The sequence below is a fragment of the Leptonotus elevatus genome, chromosome 2, assembly GCF_054856555.1.
Source record: "Leptonotus elevatus isolate MCC_2025b chromosome 2, RoL_Lele_1.0, whole genome shotgun sequence".
NCBI lineage: Eukaryota > Metazoa > Chordata > Actinopteri > Syngnathiformes > Syngnathidae > Leptonotus > Leptonotus elevatus.
This window is the reverse complement of record NC_141240.1, coordinates 39158707-39182744: the sequence shown is the minus strand read 5'-3', so window position 1 is coordinate 39182744 and position 24038 is coordinate 39158707. Positions and strand designations below refer to the sequence as shown.

At 41.2% G+C, this 24038-nt stretch overlaps 1 protein-coding gene across 2 annotated transcripts in view; it reads right to left on the bottom strand.

Annotated features, from left to right (window-relative positions):
• The window catches only part of ncam2a (neural cell adhesion molecule 2a), a 220031-nt gene extending 198600 nt beyond the window's left edge, over nucleotides 1–21431 (bottom strand). The window contains exon 1 of one of the 2 annotated variants that reach the window (XM_086068565.1): nucleotides 21227–21431. In XM_086068565.1, the coding sequence (XP_085924691.1) occupies nucleotides 21227–21278 (52 nt within the window). In that variant the 5' untranslated portion in view covers nucleotides 21279–21431. The remainder of the gene's footprint in view (nucleotides 1–21226) is intronic. The other variant, XM_086068564.1, reaches the window with a different exon arrangement.
• Between the last annotated feature and the right edge of the window lie 2607 nt (nucleotides 21432–24038).

The following is a 24038-nucleotide window of genomic DNA, read 5'->3' as shown; positions in this document are numbered from 1 at the left end:
CGTGTTTTGACACAAAGGAGCTATGACAGTTGAAAACAAGTCAGGCCAATTGTATCAGACATTTGCTCGGCTATTAGGACAAGGAGTTGAGTTTGAAAAGAAGGGCGTACTGGCATAAAATTCTGCAGGTGCCCACATACAGAGATTTTTTTCTTTCTTGTTGATGATGTTGCTGGCGTCAAGGTCAGCTTCCTCGCCTCCTCGTCCTTTGCGCCCCTTTATCGGCACCGCTGCCCCCTCTCTCCTTCCTCCCTTTTGGTTTATCTTTCTGCCCCCTCACGCCACACTCACGCCTCAGAGCTCACTTGCCAACAGGTGAGTTCCCCCATCTAATTACAGAAGGCTTTCCCAGGGTGCAATGGGGGCGACTCATTTGCAGGCAGAGAGAAGCTGGTAGCTTAATAACATTCTCTACAGCCCGATTTTATAAATAGACCATAAATCACACGGTCACGCAAATGTGCCCGCACGCACTACCAAATAGTATGTTGAATGCACATTTTTCATCTGCGTTTTTAATCATAAGTCAAATACAAGACTAAACGAAAAACAAAAATGACTTCATCTTGGCAATATATTGGGCTCCAACTAATGACTATATCGAATAGTAGGCCAGTCACTGACTCATGAAACATCCAACCATCTGTTTTCTAAACATGGGGGAGCTGACTTTGCCCTAACATGTCACCAACCAATTGCTGGGCACATATAGACAAACAAATATTAACACTCACATTAGTCAATAAAGACAGGGGTTCTTAACCTGGGTTTCGAACCCCAGGGGTTTGGTAAGACAGTTCAGGGGTTCAGCGAAGGTCAAGACACACACCCGACTCAAATGTTTCGTTATGATACGCCCCGTTTGGCCATCATTGGCTGAAGGCCACCGTGCATTTATGCTGCGGGGAATTTGTTGCGCCCAGTAGCCCACTTGTTACTGTTGTGATGGTACGTCGTGCGATTCCTTTATTACTGTAATCCCTTCATACTTGTACAATGTACTTTTTAGTTTGATAGCATTTTTTAGTAAATGTATTTGATTTTGTGATGTAAATATGTAATAGTATTTTAGTGAACGTATTTTATTCTTATTTTTAGGGTGACATTTGCAACCTGTCACAGGACTGCAGATAAAGAATAGCCTTTTGGCTAATTCTGGCATAATTACTGAAATGTTAATTAATATGTACTGTCCCCGATTCAAATTAATAGATAAAATAAAATAAAATAAAATACTGACTTTGTCGAGCAAAAAAGGAAGTGGTCAAATGAATATGTGCTATATAAATTCACGGGTAAAACAGAACGTATGGTGTTCCACAGGGTTCAATTCTGGGGCCTCTGCTGTTTCCATTGTTTTTACTGGCTTTGGTTTCCATCTTAAGAAAACAGCGGTGGTTGCTTTAAAGTGCTCTATAAATGGAGAGTTGAGTTGGGTGATGGGAGTTAGTGTCCTAATTGCATGATTTGCAATCCAGCACAACTGGCTACTGTATGTAGGAAAACTAAAGGAACACTGCATTAAGCTGCATGGAGATGGGACATACAAGAACACATCGCTTTCTGAATTTAAGGTGACGAGAGCCAGATTCGATGAAAAGCTTACTCTCCCTGTTCATTCTGTTCACCAGTAAACACTATACCTACATTTTCAGTAAAGAAGGGTTCAGTGTATGTGCATCGTAAACTGGTGGGGTTCAGGACCTCCAACAAGATTAAAAAAAACCTTCATTTCGAGTCTTCATTGAACCTAACATGCATGTTTCTAGAGTGTTGGCAGATGCCGGAGTTCCCGAGAGAACACTCACAAGCACATGAACAATTTGCACACTGGAGAACCCAAACAAGATTGAAATGCAAAAATGCTCAATTGTGAGGCAAAAGTGCAATAACCCGCTGGACTGCCCTCTAGGAAACCAATGAAGTCTTTATGAATCGCAATAAATAAAAAAAAGTTTGTACTCATCCGGATTTCAATTTGACAAGGTTTTTTCAGCAAGTGCTCATAATAAAGACACTAAGCTTTACATCATTCAAAATTATGTATTTTATTGAACACTGCTGCTCATTGGGATACTGACAATACCAAAAAAATATGAATAAATGGTCCTTGACATGCCAACACAGCGGTGCCTTGAGCAGTGACATGCGGTCAGGGCAGGCTGCAGAAAAACGTCATTAGCTACCGGATCTTCAACAAAGTAAGGGACAGAGAATCATTCGTACTTTTCACAAGGAATGGTACAAAAGGACTTTGTGCATGTGCTTCGATTAACTCGTTTCACTTTACATGAGGTTTGGCATTGCTATTGTTAAGCTTGATTTTGTGAGGAATTAGGCTGTTTTACAGGGAGATATCCACTTTATTACATTCTTTCCGGGCGTCCGGGAGAGTTTAAAATTGTCAGTTTTTCATTGTGCGGCAAATGGGAGGTGGAGTGCACTGCAACATGTTTACCGTGGCTGGCAGGCGGTGGCCCAGAACTTTAGCTGAGTGGCAAATGTTGAGCTGCCGCACCGGAGGCGATGGGTACGAACCCCGCTCGAAGTAAAAATTAAAAAGAAGATTGCGGAGCAAAAAATGTAAGACTTCAAAAGAGAGTAAGGTTGTTATTGTTGTTTCTCTACCCATACAGAGGAGGCATATGTTAAAATAGTTTGAATGTATGGCATCTTATATCTGAGTATCAAAGTATCTCGAGGTCGGGCTGAGGGTCCTCTTTTTATGGAAATAAAAATATGGTCACCCTAGGATATCCTTGCCGACACACAAATTTGTAATTGGTGCGTGCGTCTCAATTTGCGACTGCCTGCCTACCCAAAAGCTACAGCTAAATAAAATAGGTAGTTAGGCTTTCGATTTCTTGCATTCCTTGCGGGCAAACGTTTGAGATACGAGCACTGGCAGTGAATTCAACTCACTTCACAACAAGCAGCAGTTTGGCAGATAGTGAACAATTCTTCAACAAGAAGCTCAAGTTGGTTATTGCAACTCACATTTGAAATATAACAACAACATAACTTTGCCTTGAAGTCCGCCATCTTAATGCTAACACATAAAGGAAAACGCCACGCCACACACAGTGTAATAGATAGCATCATGTTGTGGTGTAAAAAAAAAAAAAAACAGCCATCTCTCTACCTCTAGCTCTCTAACTACTATACCTCTCTCTCCCTCTTATGACCCCACTTTAGCCTCTTCTCTTCCAGAGAAACAAAATGACCCAGTTCTTAGCTTAGCGGCGGTATAGCTGGCTCTCGACACCAAACAATAGTGACTCACAAGTCCATCTCGACACACTGACACGGAGACAACATACGATTCATCTCAAATTGGCAAAAAAACATGTTTTTTCTGTGTGCACACCAACAATTCCACTCGAGCATCAAGAAGAAAAAAAGCTATTCCCATTTGGAATCGCGTCTGAGTATTGTGTATTGTATATGTATTTTCAATTAAATGCTTCAAAAATTGATTCAAGCATTAAGAGTTGAAGGTTTGGAGCATCACGGCGTTGGATCATTTAAACTGCTTTTTTTTTGTTGCTAAAGAGGAGTAGGTGAAATGGCGCCGTGAGAATGAGTAAAAACGAGATGGTCTTAATAACATCTGTAGCGTTGGAAGTGAAAGTGTCGCCCACCCTGAGCTGCACTGTCAAATAGTAAGCACTTTGAATCATAGATTGACAACGCTAAAGTGGGTGGGATTAAGTTTGCATCGCCTCACAGTAAAACAGGCAGTAAAATCTAAATTTGGAAGAAAAAAAAATCTAATATTTTCCTCATCTGGCTAACAGAACACATTTACTCAATATCATTAAAATTACGCTCTCATAGATTGTCATAAGGTGTACAATATAAAAGAAAATGAAATACACTTCCCATATCAAGTTTCACATTTCACACAATCTATTATGCTCAGGAATATTAATAAATCGGGCGATTTTCAATGGCCAGTGGGAGAATACCAGACTACAACTCAGCAGCCAAACAATCTTTGATTTCTAGAAAATCGAGATAAAACATATTGTTAAAGGGTTAAACCTTACCTTGATCTCAAAACATTTTCAAAACAGCTTTCCTCAAACATAAGAAGCTTGTTTTTTTTAACAGAATCAATATGACAACACAGATTATTCCTGCAAATATATTGCATATCAACGTCTTCAAAAATTAACACTTTTTTTTAGACCAATGAGGCTCATGTAATTTGCTCCAGTTAAATTACTTTCCAATTGATTATACCATCTGCTATACTAACCAATCAATTCCATAGATGTAACATTTCCCACGCCCATTGGACAAACACAGGACCCAGCCCATTACATTTACCCAGTTGAACATGGGGTCCCACAGGGCTGTGTCCTTGGCCCGCTGCTTTTTTTCATTACCCAGCACCATTAGGTCAAATGATGGGCTCTTTTGAGGATATAAAATAAATACTACTACTACTACTACTAAAAATAATAATAATGAGAATAATGATGATAATAATAATAACGGTAATAATTCACGGTGGCTGACTGGTTAGCACGTCCGCCTCCCAGTGCAAAGGTTGTGAGATCAAGTCCGGGCTTCGGCTTTCCTGGGTGGAGTTTGCATGTTCTCCCCGTGCTTGCGTGGGTTTTCTCCGGGTACTCCGGTTTCCTCCCACATTCCAAAAACATGCATGGCAGGTGAATTGGACACTCCAAATTGTCCATAGGTGTGATTGTGAGTATGGTTGGTCGTCTCTGTGTGCCCTGCGATTGGCTGGCAACCAGTTCAGGGTGTACCCCGCCTACTGCCCGAAGCCAGCTGGGATAGGCTCCAGCAACCCCCGCGACCCTTGTGAGGACAAGCGGTACAGAAAATGGATGGATGGATGGATGGATAATAATAACCGTGTCTTTCAAGTTATCATGTCTCAATTTGTGTCTTGAGTCTTTAAGCCCCTTGCTCTTACGTTGAAATCCATCCATCCATCCATCCATCACATTACTTTAGGCAGCAAAAAGATGAGTTGAAAGACCAGCAATCGTTACAGAACATTTTCATCTCATATGACCTCAATAGACTCGTTCAGTTTTGTTCCTGGCAGCTTTTAGGTAAATTATCCCCAAATTTGACAATCGTTCCACATAAATGCTGTATCCGCATCCCTTCCATGAACACTTGCTGAAGTAGGGTCCTGTTGAGAGCTTATGACTGACTGCACTCTAATTTCCAGGTAACCGTCTGGTCCTGATTTCATCCTCTACTTCATCATCACTGCAGGAACCAGAATTGCACAGCAGAACATTTCATTTAATTCTCAGTATTTCAAATAGATGCTTTCTAGGGAATTGCAGTGCGTCTGTCTACTTTCAAGGTGTTTATGTGTCATTTTGCTGAATCTCCCACTTTCGCTCATCACACCGAGAGCCTTGAGCAATTGCGGGGCACAAACCATCAAAAGCAAAAAATGGTAAGCAGAAATCTAGATACAAAAGCTCACGAAAAACAGTCCCTGTCTATTTCCTGATGATTCACTTTCCATTTTCATTGACAAGGACGCTATTTGATTTGCACACTCAAGAGTTTGACTTGACAGGAGGATGGATGACCTATGAGCTTCCATCAGCCGCCCACTGTCACAAACAAGCAACGGTCGGATACTGAAGCCTCACCGCACTGTCGCACAAATCTATCAGCGGGCAACGGAAACAGCACCCGCTAACATCTGGGTCATGTGTCACGCTGAGCTTTATCACGACGAGCACTTTTAGCCCCTTTCACACCCGCGGAGGTCTCCCTTCCCCACATTGGAAATAGCGGAGAAGTGATGCCAAAACGTTTGGCGCCGCAGGAGACAATAGATGAGATCGTAGTGTTGCTTCCTTGGCAACAAGTAGCACAACAGTAAGAAAGCATTTGGTTTTCACTAACAAATGTAATTGTCTCGACAAGTGTGCTTAATGAGATGTCGCATCATGTCACTGACAAACGAAGAAGAATAGAATAATGGCTGTGGTGTTCCTTTGTTTTTGTGTGTGTTTTTTTCACACATTAAACTTAGATGTGGTCTTTATAGTCCCTCAAGGGAAATTTCAGTATACAACTTTTTTTTTTTGTACTGCGCACCACACAGAAGAAGAACACACATAAGCAGGGATTCAAGAAGTAAGAGTGCCAGTGCCTTGCGACGGACTAGAGACTCAACAAGTCATATCTGAAATGTATTTTGCCTGTAGCAGGATTTAAACCAAGACGCAACAGTTCCAAAGGCCAAGTTTTTATGGATGAGTGACTGGCATCACTGAGCTACTCAGTTTACGCAATAAAAATTTTCTTTGCCTTGAAGGCAATGAGTGTGCAGGCAGACAGATTATAATTTGTACCGTTGAAAATCATCCTACTTCACTTAATTATCTTTGTTTGTCTATATGCCGGTGACGGCAAAACAATTAAATGTCCACCTGTTGCCCTTCATGTAACAGAAAAAGTTCATGGCGTGATACACACTGAACCGGTTGCTCGCCAATCGCAGGGAACACACAGACGAACAACCATCCACATCTCACAATCACACCGATGGACAATTTGCAAGTACCGCAAAATCCAATGAACAACACGCACCCATGTATAATATCTCCCCCACCCACAAATTGCCCTTCACAAGCATTTTGTTTCACCCTCTGTTACTCGTGTATAATATGGTCCCCCGATTTGCCGATATCCTTAAATAATATGAAAGAATAAAAATTCTAAACATAGCATACCAATAAAGTAAATGTTTTCAAATCCAGGTTACAAACTATGCTCTTTTCTAGGGATGTTTGATGTTGAGGGTTTTTTTTTTCAGACCGATACCAGTACGAGTCCTCAACTCTTGGGGTATTTCACCAATAATGATACCAAGTACAGATACCACTAGTATTTCTGATACATAAAATTTCACACCCCAAAAATATTTTAAAGGAAGACCTATATATGCAAATATAGCATTTTTCCTTAAAATTGCAATAAATTAATTGAAATTTCTATTTCCTGATCATTGGGCGCTATCGGATGTACGACTACCTTGAAATAAGGCCGGCTGAGGATGGGCTAAAACTCTATGAATTACCAATCAAAACAAAGTCTCCAACGACGAAAGCGTCATCCGTCACAAGCAACGCATTCACAAAAGCCGATAAACTAACATGTTCTCCCCCATCCACAAAAAGAGAGTATAAATAAATGCAAATTGGACGTATGAAGAGTAACAATACTGAAAAATCTGCCGCTGTGCTCTTCTTGCTCCTCTTGCTCCTCCTCCTTTTTTACTTCTTCTCTGGTCACGAGAGGCTGGAGTCTCTACAGCGCCACTTTTGTCAAATCAAAGAACTGCACTTGTAGAAAAATAACTGAAACGGGAGTGTTTCAGCAGCTCAAATTATTTAGCTAAATCTTCCGTTACGAATAACGCTGATTTACGCGTTTCAGTAGTAGTTTTCGGATGTAGGATAAAATTGCCACGCCACAGAAAATGAGCCGAATGATGAAATGAACTGGAGTGTTTTTCACGAGATTTCACAGCATATCAGGTTTGTGTTGAATAGGTGCAAATTTTACACAAAGTACATTTGTGAGTAAATTGATAGCATATTTATTAAGTATATACTTTTGTGACATTTTTGTCCAGTAGTGTGCTGTGACATTTGTCTAATGCAAAAGATGTCCCTGGGCTCATTAAAAGGTAGAGTTCAACATTTTCATTCAGAAATAAACAATAGATAAACACAGGATGTATACACATGGAATCCTTCTCAATCAACACCTCTGGGCTTCTGTTAATGTGTGGTGGTGATGTTGCCATTTTGTTGTGTTTTGCCATAAGAGGGACGTTTTTGGGCGGAAAGGCCATGTTGACCCATCCAGCCAATCACAGAGCGGTGGGCGTGTCACTGTAGGCAGACGTGCAGAGAGTGACTTCAGGGCTGAGTGCGGTCAGAAGCAGTGGGCGTGAACGTTGAGCCATGGGAGGAGTCTGTTTTGAAGTGTTTGTTTACAAACAGAAACGGTCAATTCTTTGGACTCTACTATCTTTAAGGTTGGGAAACACAGAGGTAAGGTACGTAACGTGAGATATAAAAAGATATAATAACACTGAAAGCAGGAAGACCCCAGTGTTAATGTTTTTGGATGTTGCCATGAATGGTGGTTTAGTAAGATTTTTTTTTAAATGTTAACTAAATTGCCTTATAGTATAAAAAGGTTTTATGATTTAGACAGTGTATTTCCATGATTTCCTTTGGGAAAGCATTTCACAAAATCCGAACTAGTCCTGGAACGCAGTGTGTAAAACCTTACAATATAAATGAAAACAAAACCTAAATAAATTAGATGAATTCTGCCCAATGATAGCATTGTGCATATGATTTAAGTGAGACAAACAAGATGATGAGGTTATTATCTCTAAATGTGTGTTTGTGTTCTTTGCCGTGAACAGAAACCGCTGCCAGGTTTTTATTAATTCGACTTTGTGGCACAACATGAATCGTTCTGTGTCCAGAGTGGAGTGGTTAGTCATCGTGGTAATCCTCGCTGTGAGGCACGCAGTCGTGACTGAGCTGGTTACCATGTCTAATCTTGGCCATTGCAAATATAATGATAAGAGAAGAGCAGTCCTTGGGGGGCGGGGGGTGCCAAGCGGCGTATTTGTCACTTGGAATTTTACACGGTTGCCAGCTGACTGACTTTTTAGGGGAAATGTGGCCAAAAAATGATGTGCGTTTTAATTTCATAGATGAACAAACAAAAGCTGCAGTAATCTCATCCAGCTTTTCCACATGTATCGTTCTAATCTTCAACCTTCACATTTGAGAGACAATAGTCGTGCTTAAATGAAGACAAAGCCAGGAGAGGCACAGGTGGGGGAGCAGCATGATGCAAAGGTTATTCTTGGACTCCTGGGGGCCCTCGGTGAACTCCTCATTTCTGTGGCGTTTTATGTAGCGTGACGGTTCCAAATGAAACTCCCTGATCGCGTGGGAGTGCTCTATTAATTTGGGACTCAGGCCGCCTCCGCGGGGAGGGAGCTGCAAAGGCGATGCGGCAGCGGCCAGCGTAGCTTCTCATAGCTTATTGACCGAGGAGACGGGCTGCAATATTTCTCCACATCTGCGGATTTCAGCACAACAATCGCTCAGACGAGCTGTCACCGACGAATGGAAAAGCGGCGTGATACGAAAGTTAGACTTGCCCCGAGAAAGTAAACCAAAAGATTGTCTAATTTAATGGTCAAATAGCGAGCCTAACAAACACCGAGAGCTTCCAAGGCAAACAGTGGCGCTTAATAGGCTCCCTCCTCTCGCAGATGAGACGTGTGGTGTGGGAGGACCGAGCACAGTGCGGCGTGAGCACATGAAAAGAAAAAGGAATCAAAAGTGGAAGTCAAATGAGAAACAAAAAGGAGCTGGCCCACGTTGCATTAGAAAATTCTGTTTGAAGTTCGTCTGGCACGAAGAGGCAATCAGGAGAGCCGGGACTGTTTGGCCGCACTGCTACCTCCCACACGACAACCAAATCTTGTCTTTCCCTCTCATCTACTCCTCATTACGCACCACCTCCAATAAAGAAGGATATTGGCCACCAGGCAAGACATCACAACTGTCTTTTCAAGATGGCCTCTCATTTCATTTGCAAGTAGAAGCAATCCTGCAAGGACAGCCAGCAACTTAAACTTATCTGGCAGATGACCTTTGGCGCCGCTTACACGACTGCTGCTGAGCTGGTGCGAGCTGAGACTGGCAGCTCGGCCCGTCTTGGGTGGGGTCACTAAACATAAACTTGCCCCGAGTGGCTCATATTAAGTCTTAATATGAGCCACTCGGGGCAAGTTTATGTTAAGGCTTTCTTAACCTGGGTTCGATTGAACCCCAGGGGTTGGGTGAGTCAGTCGCAGGTGTTTGGCGGAGGTCAAGACACGTAAAACAAGCTCATATGATTCGTGATAAGCCCCGATTGGCCATCATTGGTTGCAGGTGATCACGCTATATGGCTTGACCCATCTGCGCTGCGGGGAATTTAGTGCGCTCAATAATCAACTTTTGACTGTTGTGACGGTTCGTGTCATTTCTTTATTATTGTAATCTCTTCATACCAACTATGTTGAGCAGCAACATAAAGTTGTCGGACAAATACGCGCAATATGAATTCACATGTATAACAGAACATATGGTGTTCCACAGGGTTCAAATCTGGGGCCTTTGCTGTTTTCATTCTATCTTCTGCCCTTGGGTTCCAACCTTAAGAAAACAGCAGTGGTTGTTTTAAAGTGATAGGAGTCAACACGTAACTGCATGATTTGAAATCCAGCACAACTACACAGCAAATCGGTGTTAAATATCCAGTGTTTGATCAAATGTGCAGTAAGCAGTGTTATTCTAACACTGTTAGGATAAAAAGTGGCACTGTCAGAGTAAATTTCCTTGAGTGTTGGGGTGGATATTGGGTGTAACCTGAAATTGACCACACCTTTATTTCCAGTGAAGGAAAAGCTTTCCAATTTTTTCCAGCGCGCTGTCGATATTTCAATAGTGAGTGTAACGGTTTTGGTATTTGTAGTTTTTGTAAAAAAATAAGTAAATAAAAAAAACACGAAGAAAAATCGGACGGGATCGTTTTTTTCCCCACACTCGACAAATAGTCATTTGCATGCGCGTTTGTTTACAAATGTCAGTTATATTCACTCGCGCTGCTTTTTGCGTCTCCTGTAAAATAGTTTGGAGTCGGCACTCACAAGGGCATCGCACGCACACGCACACACACAGACCAGGAGTGGACTCAGTGGAGCTAGTCAGCAAACAGATATCTCTACGGCGCTCTTTTTTTTTTACTTTGGATGAATGCATGGGTGTTTTTTGTGCCATCGGTATCGCCAGGAGCTTCTCAAGATCTCCCGTGCAGCCACAGTGACGAAGCTTAGAGCTCGTGCATCATTTATGACTTATTTTCCTTTTTTCTTTTAGGAGAGGATTAATTAGATCACTTGGAAAACAACCTTTGTTAGTACATATTTTAAATAAATAAACGTATCAAAAATGATAAAAGTACGAATAATAAAAATGATCTTGTCCAATGCAGTCCAAACATGTACTTTGTGTGAAATGTGATCTGGTTTTTAATGGAACACAAACCTGCTGTATTTGCAGGGAGCCATTCCGCTTACTATTTAGTGCTGGCCTGGCATATATGAAATAAAAATAAAAAACACAGTAACACTAATAAAAATGACGATGGTAATGAGATGGATGAACCTCCCATACCAGCTATCTCGCACAATAAAGACAAGCTTTTTCTTTATTTTTTTAAAGGAAAAAAAATTGAGTACTACTACTTTTATGTGCATTTGCATCTCATGCAAAGTTATCTTTGGTGGTAATACAAATTCTAAATGACGCTATGTTGGACAAACTGTTACCTTCAATACCGGCTGCTAAATATAAATGAAAAAAAAAAAGAGGATATAGCTTTTTGGACTTTTTGTTTTTCCTGATACACCGAACTCGTACCAAACCGTAACATCCAGTGGTTGTCGGGGCAGCGTGGCTCAGTGGTAGAGTGTCAAAACAGGGCGTTATTCTAGAAGTACGTAAAATTTAGGGGACACCCACTTACTTCTCCAGGCAACACTACACCACTGCTTAGGTCTGATAAAAAGCAATGTGACGAAATCATGCTGTGTACAGCATATAAACAACATAATGATACAAAACAAACCCACGCTTGCTGAGCAATGAAATAATTCAACTGGCTGAAAAACAAAAAGCATTTTTCACACAAAGCATCACGGTAATAAGATGAAGCAACCTCGTCTTTCGTCTTAAATCAATCAGTCACCGTTTTGGACCCGACTCAGACATTTTCAGCAGCTTCTGCAGCTATTGCTCCGTGGACGCTAGGCCCATATTCACCAAAAAGCACCATTAAAAAATTTTTTTTTTTAAATATGGCTTTGTAAAAAGCAGCGTCCTGCTTATTACCTAGTCGTTATCATTAAAACATGAATTAGTCTGTCTCTGTCATGAGGCTTACTCTTTCCATCATTCATCTATCATCATTTTGTGTCTGATATCCTACACTAAATTAAGACATCAGCCTCTCGAATTCGATGTTGACGTCCATTTTTGTTCTTTCAAAAGCTGCTCATAGACAACACTGCAAGCAAAGCAGGACGTGGCATTTGAAAATGGATGAACGGATTAATCCGTGTTTGGGTGTATTATCATCAAACATCAAGGCAGTAGCACAGTCGGAATTAAGTGCTCAGCTTCAGACCCTCAAGATGGAAAATAGTGAAATGGGATGCAGAAGAGAAGTTAGGCCCACTTGCTTTTGGAGCACTGCCAATAGGCCTTTGAGCAAGGCACCCAACCTACAACTGCTTCACGGTAATACAGCCGATCCACTCGCTGTCATGTGACATTTTGTCCTTACAACCTGAGATCAAAGAAAATGAGAAAAAAAAATATTTTTTGCATATGTGCAACCAGTAAATGTTCACATTTTGATATTATTTTATTTTTTTCTTGAAGACAAACGTCTGCTCCAACCTTAAGCCAAGTAGTGGGCAATATTTCACAATGAGTTGCTCTGTCAACTGACCATACATTCACTCCAAAAGATGACGAGAGAAGACAAATACCAAAGTGTGTGAAGCGGAGACAGGCCACTGTGATTGGCTAACGTGTGAGATGAGGCGGGTCCTGGTTGGGTTTAACATGCAAATCTACAGTCATTCGGTTTTTTTTTTTTGTTTTTTGTTTTTTAAGACAATAAGGTTTTTTTTTTTACCTGTACTAGTTTCAGCATCCATTGCCACCTTCTTCAGAAAATGTCCAAAAGCTTGGTTAGACATTACAGCCATTAACCATAATAATACATTTTGATCAACATGACATATGCAATTGATAATGTAGGAAACGAGAGAATTGTGCATAATATTTTGCATTGATGGGATAATAAAGCATTTGCAACTTGTTAAAGGAAACAATAAACTGTTTTTTTAAGCACAAGTGGCACAACGATGTGAAGATTGCACATGTGATTGTGTTTTGGGTTGGGTCACTAGGTCATAGGTGACTTTGTTTAGGTAATGGGCTTATTGTTTTATGCATGTATTACACGTATCCAGTTATTATGTCCTTTAGCATGGGCTATGATATGATGTTTATGCTGGTTAGGGGGTCCCTGCGTTATGGAGGGATTACGCTTATTGGTTATGCAGTTACTATGTCCCTTAAAATTGATAATAATGCGATGATGATGATTAAGCTGTATTAGCCACTTTGTTTGCAAAGTTTTATGCAGTTACTATGTTTCTGTGGTGATAATGTGGCCAAATGCTATGCAGTTACTATGTCCTACATGGTGAGTTATTACGCTTATGCAGGTCAGGGAGTCATTGTGTTATGCATTATGCTTATACGGTTACTATGTCCCTTATGATGATAATGATGTTAGTCATATTAGCCACTTAGTTTGCAATATTGACTATGTTCTTTATGATGATCATGTGATAATGTGGTCAGTTGCTTTGCAGTTACTATGTCCTTTATGGTGCAGGTCATAATGTCATTGTGTTTTAAATGTTTTATGCTTATGTAATTATGCCCCTTGTGATTATAATGTGATGATGATTTATTTATTTTATTTTATTTTTATTTTTTATTTGTTTGTTTTTAAGCAGATCTAACAAATATGTCATGTTTCAAAAAGCCAAACATAGAAAAACATTATAACAAACAATCAGAAAATAACCATGGCAAAAAAGCCATATTGGCCACTCTTGTTTGCCAGCTTTTATGCAGTTACTATGCGTCTATCTTAGTTTACGAACAAGAATTACAAACACACAATGTTGCATCACCTTCCATTCGCAGCAAAGACTGCCAACAATTGGTGAGAGTACTGATACAGATTCACCATGCCTTGCAAAATGTGTGTACATGTGGGCAACCAAGGATGGCTGCTGATAGCTGCTGACTCTTAACCATGAATAAATACATTCTCAAAGCTGTGCAGACCAAAATACTATCAGGAGAGGGCAACACAAATGGCAAAGCCTCATAACAACATGTGTAAATATAAATAATAAACCGCAGTCGTCTACGACCTCAAACCTCTGCCAGGGCATCACACATTTGCCATCTGCGAAAACAAGAGTTAACGACTACAATCTCGGATCTTAATAGCGAAATGAAGATAAAAATTCATCTATCCAGAGCCACATATTTTTAGTCATGGGCCTACATTCGATCAACAAAAACATTTTCACCCACCCTACGGTGTAGCAGCCACTCAGCACAGCGCATGTTTTCAGCGTTCCGTCCCACATGAACGTGGCGAGCCAGCACACCGACTGCTTGCCAGTGTCAGCCAGCATTCTGGCCTGCTGCGGCCCATTAACCTGCTCGGAAGACTTTTCGGATGCAATGCGGCAGCCAAAGTGTTTCCTACTTGGCTAGCAGCGAAGTAAGCTGCCTCCTCCAATCACATCAGTCTGCTCTAATCTGATTTCATCTCAACACGATCCAATTACATTTTATTAATTTTGGCTCAGTGTGACTCCACAGTGTTTGAGTTCATTTCTGGCGATGCACTTTAACGAGATGCAATCAGATTGACTTGGAATGAATACATTTTGAACATGCTCTCTTCCCGCCAGCTTCTGCTGTGCACGCGCGCTCTCCACGCGCCGTCCTGTAAAATGAAACTCCCGGAGGACATTAGTCACGTCCATGATGACGGGGGAGTCTTGTGAATGAGAACGGAAGGAAGGTTGGCAGAGGACTTTATGGTGCCAAATCTTGTTGAAAACCTGCCAGATTCTCACCTACTGAAATGTCAGCTCACATCGTGCTTGTTTGTTTCCAACGCGCACACACAAAAAAAGACAAGTCAATACACTTTTATGTAAGTGTGAATATTTGCAAAAGGTCTCCTAATCCCCGCTGCTAATCCTTTTAACTGCACGGCTTGTACCCCTTTTAAACTGCCTTTGAGCAAGGCGCGTCTCTTCTTCAAAAGTGCTGCACGGGAGCCGACCTCAAAAATCCCCGTGAACGACTTATTCAGAGATGCTGTGTGTTTTAAGAAAGAAAACAACTCTGTGTAGCATGTGGAAGTGCTGAAACAACGCATTGGGGCAAAGTTTTAGTCACACAGAAAAGGCTTTAATAATTTAACAGCTCTACAGCTCAGAGGAACATAAGCAGGTAAGAAAAAAAAAACGGAACATTTCTTGAACTTTATTTCCACTAAGGCTGCTTGGATTCATAATGCAACGAGGGGCAGTGTGCAAAGTGATGCAGAGGACGGAACTCGGTGAAATGAGCACTAAAGGGCATAAACACACACACGCGTTTGTTTTACCATCTTTGTGGGCCGTCTCATTGACATAATGCATTTCCTAGCCCCTCCCCCTAACCTCAACCATCAAAAAGTATTGCCTACCCCTATTCTTTACCCTAACCTCAACCATAACCCAATTCAAACCTAAACTCTAAAACCAAGTCTTGACCATCAAAAAGCGGTCTAAACTTGTGGGTCCCAGCCAAATGGCCCCACATGGACGGGTGGGCCCCACAACGTTGTGACATCCCGAAATGTTGGCCCCGCTTTGTAACAAAAGCAAGACCACACACACACACACACACACACACACACGCACACACACAGTTGGGTTTACATGGCTAGTGGGGACATCTCATTGACATAATGCATTTCCTAGCCCCTTCCCCTAACCCCAACCATCAAAAATTATCGCCTACCCCTATTCCTTACCCTAACCTCAACCATAACCCAATTCAAACCTAAACTCTAAAACCAAGTCTTGACCCTCAAAAAGAGGTTTGGACTCATGGGGACCACCAAAATGTCCCCACAAGGACACGTGGTCCCCACAATGATAGTAAAAACCCAGAAAATGGTCCCCATGACACACACACACACACACACGTTGAGTCTACATTTCTAGTGGGGACATCTCATTAACATAATGCATTTCCTAGCCCCTTACCCTAACCTTAACCATAACAACTGATTGCCTAATCCGAACCCTTACCAAAACCCAATTCAAACCTAAACTCTAAAACCCTCTTCACCCTCAAAAAGGGGTCTGGACCACACCCGAATGTCTCCACAAGGACATGTGGTCCCCACAATGATAGTAAAAACCCAGAAAATGTTGCGATATAAACCAACTCACACACACACATTCACATCATATCACAATAATAAATAGCATATCCATAACAATGAGATTGCCCTTTGGACAACATAGAGGCCTGCTGACTCCAGTCATTCTTTAAATGGGTTCCTTATACATGGTTGCCTCGAGGGTGTGATTCCGCTTTTTTATACACACAGACGCCTTCTGGACGATCACTCAAATATTACAACCTTTGCAGGACCACAGAACACAGCATTCCAGAAAACCCCATGCAACAATGCTAGTGGTGCAACGGATCATCATTGATCCGCGGTCGGTTGGGATCGCGCAAGATCCGCGGATTTAAACAAAGTGCGCATTTGAGACGTTTAGGAGTTCTTTATCATAGTTTTTATTGACATTAAAGTTGCAAACAGCATCAACACGCTATCCCAAACTCATATTCAATCGCTAATTTAGGATGCTAAGAAACCGCAAATTAATTACGCTGTCGTTGTATGATACGGCAGAAGTCTCCCGCGGAAGTGGCTAGTCGCTAGCAGCTAGCTGTTAGCATTACCAACGAGTGCTTGCCTGGCAGTGAAAGCTGTAAATGAGTTTGACAGCTGGTACTAGTCTTACTTTAATTCTTTTTGAATATTGTGGACCAAGGCTACTTTATAATTCACTCTATGTTTAAAGGAAATAAATGTGTCATAAATTGCTCTTTGAGGTATTTTTATTGTTCAAAAAAAATAGAATAGAACTTTGTCTTTATTTATTTTAAAACACTTTTCCCCATTAAAAAAAGAAAGAAAAACATTCAACTCAAAATGTCAAACATAAATGTTTAGATTTTAGGAACACAACTTTAAGCCATTAATACCTTGATATTTTACACATGGAATATAAATAAATAATAATATAAAATAAAAATGTTTCTGCCTCATATTGCACTTAAAGTTGTATTCCTAAATCCTAAAAGGCTCTATTAGACATTTTGAATTGATTGTTTGTGAAGACAAAGTAGGGCTGCTCGATTATGAAGAAAATATTAATCATGATTAATTTGGTAATAATTGAAATCACGATTAGGACAATCATTTGTTTTGTGGTACAAAACGAGAAAATGTTTAAACGTAAAAAATATTAAGACAAAATCTTTGAAACACTATAATTATGCAACTTTCTTTTGGACCAAACAGGATTCATTAAATTAGTTATTTTAAAATAAAAAGGTACAAATATATACATTTAAACAACTCCAAATTAGTATTCATAATTTTATTTTTGTTCACGATTATGCCAATTTTGTAATTGTGGAGTGTAATAATTGAAATTGTAATTGAATTGCAATTAATTGCACAGCCCTAAGACAAAGTACTATTTCTTTCGTACCGATCCGATCCATGACTCAAATCCGTGATCCGATCCGAACCGTGACTTTTTTTTTAATCCGCTGCACCACTAAACAATATTGATGTGGATTTCTCGAAAATGACTTGCATAAATATTTATCCCCTCTGAATGTGCGGTTTATTTTAAGACGTGTGGTTCTGCATCTTTTCTTTCTCAAAGGCGCTCGTGTCATCAAGCGCACGAAACCGGCAGTACAAGATGCGAGCAAACCTCAAACACATGCTTCGGCCCTGGCTCCGGTTTGCAATGAAAGACACTGAGGCGCAGGGGTATAAATCTTTTAAACCCTGAGCCACTGACATTTCCCCCTGAGAGATACAGCGGAATATCTTAATTACGGCACTTAACATCACATCGGCGGGTCCCCGGCGAGCCCAAGCAACCATGTAATTCATTGTACTAAGCATCGGTAAAAGCCGAATACATCAACCTTCAAGGATGCAAAGTGCAGAGTGATTTGTAAACTGGGGTTCCAAAAGCAAATGTTTTCCTGGAGAGGCTGCAGGGGATGTTTGCGCAGCTCGCGTCGTAAGTTAAGACCGACATGCGGTGGCTTTCAGCGTCAGTCACAAAACTCAAGCTGCTACATTCAAGCGAAACAATTCCAACGCTAATTTGCTCTCCAAGTCCATTTTTTTTTTTTCTCTTTGAATTGAATATCTCGCCTGTTTGTGCTCATTTACATTCGGTTCAGGGTATTATTGTCTGGCAGCTCAATTGCAGTGGACTTTTGCCACCATGAATAGATCATAGATGACGAAAATGGTTGGTAAAGTGTGATGAAAGAGGACTGCAACAAAAGAACAAAGTCGATGCATATGGCAGCGTGATGCTAGTTAGGGCAGGAGTGGAACTCACAAGGGATTTACGCCAGATGAAAATAACACATCCTCCTCTTCCTCACCTCAATGACAGAACATCAATTTGGGGGAAAAGGCAGCGCGCGCGCAAGCTTGAGACCTCATTAAATGAAGGACATGACACAAACTCCGTAGTTGTGTTCAAAATAGTATGCGATGAGTGATCTAATTTTAGTCACTGGACGCATTCTAACGGTGGCTGTACCGCAAGGAATTCACAAGGGACAGCATTAAGTACATGTTGATCCCCCCCCCATAAAAGTTGTATTAAAAAAATTGCATATGAAATGTATCTGTAACTTATAACTGAATTATATGTTGATCCTATACCCCACAAAATATCCATATAAAAAATGCATAAAATGTATGTATTTTTCAAATCGTGCACACCATACATGCCCGATGCAATACTAAAAGTACATATCAAGGAAAACCATTGATCTGTATGTAGAACTGGATAGTTTGTCGCCCATACAGAACCCGTGCAAGCCGTTGAAGCCACAGGGCTACTGTATATACTATACATGTATGTATATGTGCAGATTAAGCTAGTGCTCTCACTAATGACTTTTTTTTTTATTGAGTTGCCTATCCATATCTATTCCATTGATTAATCGAGTAATTGCCCCACCCCTAAAAACGTTGTTTTTCTTATATATATATATACACATACACACACACACACACACACACACACACAGCGATACCTCAGAGTTTGAACATAATTCGTTCCTGCAAAGTGTTCAAAGTCCGAATTGTTCAACCTCCGAAACATTTGTCTCCATAGGAAATAATGTAAATGCAATGAATCCGTTCCCAAGCTGCAAAAACAGAAAATTCCTATTTTGATTTATATTTTGCCCATATATATATATATATATATATATATATATATATATATGCCCAAAGTGCCCCTTTGCCTGCCAAAACAAAAATTGTATTAAATTATTATTACGATATCTTTGGTCTCACGAGATCCTTGAAGATGACGTCATACTACGAGACGCGCTCTTATGTTAAAACAGTTGTTTGATTGGCATTGCAGTAAAATAACAGTTTCATCATATGTGATTTATCGTTTAGCCATTATTTCAATTAAGAATTTTACAATGGATTTTTTTCACATGCACGCACGCACATACATACACACACCCTCTATCGTTTTTTTTCATACCCCCCAGCTCCTTGTCCCACGCACAGCGGCTCAATAGCATGGGTTCGAAGTTCGAACCCCAAGTGAGTAGAGAGCGCAGGCCAGGCACATTATCATGTGCCCTTTTCTCTTTTTTTTTTTACTTTGAGCACCTGCCCCTCCGAATGTCACTGCATGGCCCTGGTGGCATATATATAGTAGGATCAACATATAATTCAGTTATCGGTTTCTAGGATCACTAAACAATGATTTGAAATCCAAGCGATCCCAAGTGATTCAAGTCGTTGTTTGGCATACTTCTTGCTTTGACTTGAGAGCGCAAACACTTGAGACACGAGCGCTATATGGTGACAGCGAATTCCACTCCACTCCACAATCAACTGCACTTTGGCAAATAGTGAACAATTCTTAACAGAAGAGGCTTCAAGCCGTTTTGCTGCCACGCCAGTTGAGGTTTACTGCCAAACTACATATGCCTTTAAATGAACAGAAAAGTTGCAACAAAACAACTTTGCCTGTGAACAAATGGAGACACAATCATTATATCAGTTTTGGACTTTTTGTGACATTTGGTTTCTTGGTGTCATGTTGTGAGATCGTTCTCGATCAATGAAGGACGGGGAACGGTGCATTAGCTCGTGCAGGTGTCCCTAATAAAGAGTCCGGATGGGGGAAAAGAGAGAGAGAGAGAGAGAGAGAGAGAGAGAGAGAGAGAGAGAGAGAGAGAGAGAGAGAGAGAGAGAGAGAGAGAGAGAGGCACCACTTCGCAGCCCTCTACCCCCACCTGTCGCCGTGTGCACGCAAGCCGCTGTAAATAACACCTGTCAAGCAAAGTGTGCGCGTTGGCGTCTGAATGGAACATCGGGTGCTTTAATGCGCATTGGTTGTTTTAAGTGCGTAAAAACGAGGAAACGTTTGCAACACGCTGACAACATGGATGACGCCGTTGCAACTGGCGGTCCCCGCACCGCTCCAATGTTCTTCTTTGCGTCCATTACGCGTGACCTGAGACGAGTCTTGATCATCAAGACGTCTGCTGATTCGACCTGCGTGGAGCGCGCACGCAAACAAACAGGCGCCCTCACACAGACGCGCGCACGCAGACACGCGCGATGCCGCTTTTGCATGCGCAAAACTTCCCAACGGCACTCCTGACCGCAACTGCGGCACTCGCGCACGTACAAATGGCTCACTTTGGATCATTTGAACACTGCAAGGCCGACTGGACTGAAGGGGGGGGGGGGGGGCGAGACAAGCATGCGAGCCGCGTGTACGATTCCCAATATGGAACACAAATCCTTCTAATTACGAAGTTGTATGTGGTTAAAGGTTCACGATTTTGTAAATGCAAAAACAGCTATAGAAACACTGCACAGTTCATAGCAGGCTGTGTGTCTTCTTTAGATAACAAAAAAAAAAGAGCTCCCCTAATAACCCCCCCCAACCGCCCTCCTCCTTTCATAGCCCCCTGGCTCCTGCAAAGACGTGATGCAACTACAAAACAAGGTCCAGTCCAACATTCCAGCCCCTCTCTCAGTCTACATGATCTCACCCACGCCAAAATCAAGTTGCCCACAAAGTCACAACCGGCTCACGCTTCTCCGTGCACGCCAACGCACGCGCGCGCAACATTTTTACCTTGGCTGCCGCACACCAACACCGCCAAGAGATGCACGAGTTGGAGCTTCATTGCGGGGCAGGTCCTTCGCAGGTATAGAAAGACGCCGTGCAGGGAAAAACACACGCAAGGCAGAGCCCGGTTCCGTTCATCCACTCCGTCTTGGACTCCGCGGGCGACTGTGGTCCACTGGTTTTTATCGACTCCTTCCCTCCGCCCCTTCCTCTGCGCGCGCTCCCGCTGCCACTCTCGTTCATCGAGCACGCGCTGCCTGCCTGCAACCCCCCCCCCCCCCCCACGCCCCCCCTCTTCTTCTCCAGCACCCAGCAGCAATTCTGCCAAGCCAACGTCGCTGTTGGCCAGAGGTGGCAAAAGTAGTCACAGTCACACCGGAAAATAAAAATGACTGGTAAAAGTACACGTTGTGATTTTACTACTGTAAATAACTAAAAGGTAAAGAAGCTCAAACTCCGAAATGTACCGGTAGTACAAAAGTAAAGATTCATTATTGTGCAACTGTAAATCATTTCGAAAACAAAAAACAGAATGGGTTTCCTCTTTATGAACTTGCATTGTGTTCATTCTGAGGTGGGGGGAAAACCACGGATGGGCACAGCTTCATTTAAAATAAATCGTTTTTGTAATGACAATAACATTGTAAGGTTCAGAAATAAGTATAAATAATTTGTTAAAGTACATATTTATTTACACATTTATATATATATTTTTTTATACAAGTAGCTAAATGGGCCACTACTTCCTGAACTCGACACCACTCCTTCATTTCCTGTCTTTCATGATTGGACAAATTGATTAATCCAGGTGTGTCTGGCCATTGTCGTCGTGGTTACTGAGGTCAGGCACACCTGGATTAATCAGTTTGTCCAATCATGAAAGACAGGAAATGAAGGAGTGGTGCTGAGTTCAGGAAGTCGTGGATTTGTGCAAAGAGCCCATTGGCGTGATGAATCTGCTGTTCTCATTCCCCCAAAAAAAACTTGCATTTACCTTAAGTTTGCTAGCTCCTGATTGGTTAATGTTAGTCAGCTGATAAGTTGTCAGAAAGTGCCGTCGCTGTAGCTGAGTCTGTGACGAGTAAACAGCGTTGCTCCAGAAGAAATAGCTCACCATCCTGCTTTCTCACCTTGTCGAGTGTCCCATTAACCACCAACGAACCCTCACATAACTTACTTAATAATAATAATAATTTCAAACAATACGAATGTTGCAGTCAAATGAATTTTGTTGCTAATCTTTGACAAACCAAGGCTCAATAATGCAAGTAATAAAACTGGCATTTAAAGTGTTAAAATCAACCCATTAAACTGTTTGGTTTTTTTGTTGCTAATTTGGGCCAATTATTTATGAGAAAAATATTGATGCATGTTTAAACGAAAGAAGGCAGTTTTGGTTTCTTGGTTGACATGCGGTTTGAAATGGCTGGTGTCATTGTCAACCACAAGCCCATTTGTGAATGTGTACGGTAGGAGAGAGGGAGAGTGAACTTTTAGAACGTTAAAGAGTTACTATTTTGTCCAGAATTAATTTGATAACTTCATTATTTTTCATGTACAATTAATACATTTACGACCAATCATGGCTCAGTTTGCTGACCAAAGCCAGAAAACAGGTGAGCCATGATTGGTCTTCCTCAGCACAGGTGATGTCGTCTTCAGTCGACAGCGAGTGGAAAAATTAGTGTTTAAAAGTATCAATTGCACATGAAAAATAATGAACTTATCAAATTAATTCTGAAAAAAATAGTAACTTTTTACTGCTGAAAATGGCTGAATTACTATCCCTTTAAGCACTGAACTGTCCACAATGTCAAGATTCAGGAAGAACCCTTTACTGATTGCTATTAGGGCTGGGTATGGGTTCAGATTTCCAAAATCGATTCGATTCGATTCAGAAGGCCCGATTCCCATTGATTTTCGATTCAGTTAAGGATTTCATGCATTACCAATTTTACTTTTATATGGAAGACATTCTCAGAAGTATAAATGCTGCAAATTGAAATTCGTACTCTTAATTGGCGCATTAGTATGAAAAAAAAAAAACATGAATATTTACATTTAAAATTGAATCCAATCCAGTTCCATTAATCATGTATGTTTTATTGAACAAGACCTGATCAAAACAATAAATAATAAGTGAAATCGATTACAACCACAGCACTATGTAAATAAAGTGGCAAAAGCACTGGGCTCCTCTTGGGGAACTCTGAATAACCGAAAGGCACATTTGCATTTGGTAGCCAGAATTAAAAGTATCGATTCATGGTTTTATGAATCGATATTGGACTAGGAAAAGGAATATCGATTCGATATCGATATATCCATTTTTTTAAACCCAGCCTTAATTACTATACTGACAAAAATGTGTATCTTTAGGACTTCAGCTTCTCCCTGACACGATTCAGAATTGACATGAGAAAGGCCTCGTCGGTCCTGGTCGTTTCCTTGCCAAACGAAAGACGTCTTGATGGCTCATTGCGCGAGTGTCTTGGGAAAGGTTGGCATGCGGCCATTTCTTCAAAAAGCCCTTGTTTGAAGTCAACGATAACTGCTGTCAAGATATGCCAGACAGTACGTAACAGGCCGAAAAATCACTTCACTGACGCAACCTATTGCATTACACCGGCTTCTTTTTGAACTGCTCAAACAAAACAGCCCAGGAACTTGCAGATGGTCTGAAAGTCAAAATAGGGAGCTGGAGTATTTGAAAGGGAAAATGATCACATCAGAAATCTGGAAGTAGAAATAGTCTGGTCCAAAGCAATTTGTTCTTATTATGATCATTATTTTCACTTGATGGCTAAAATATGAATTT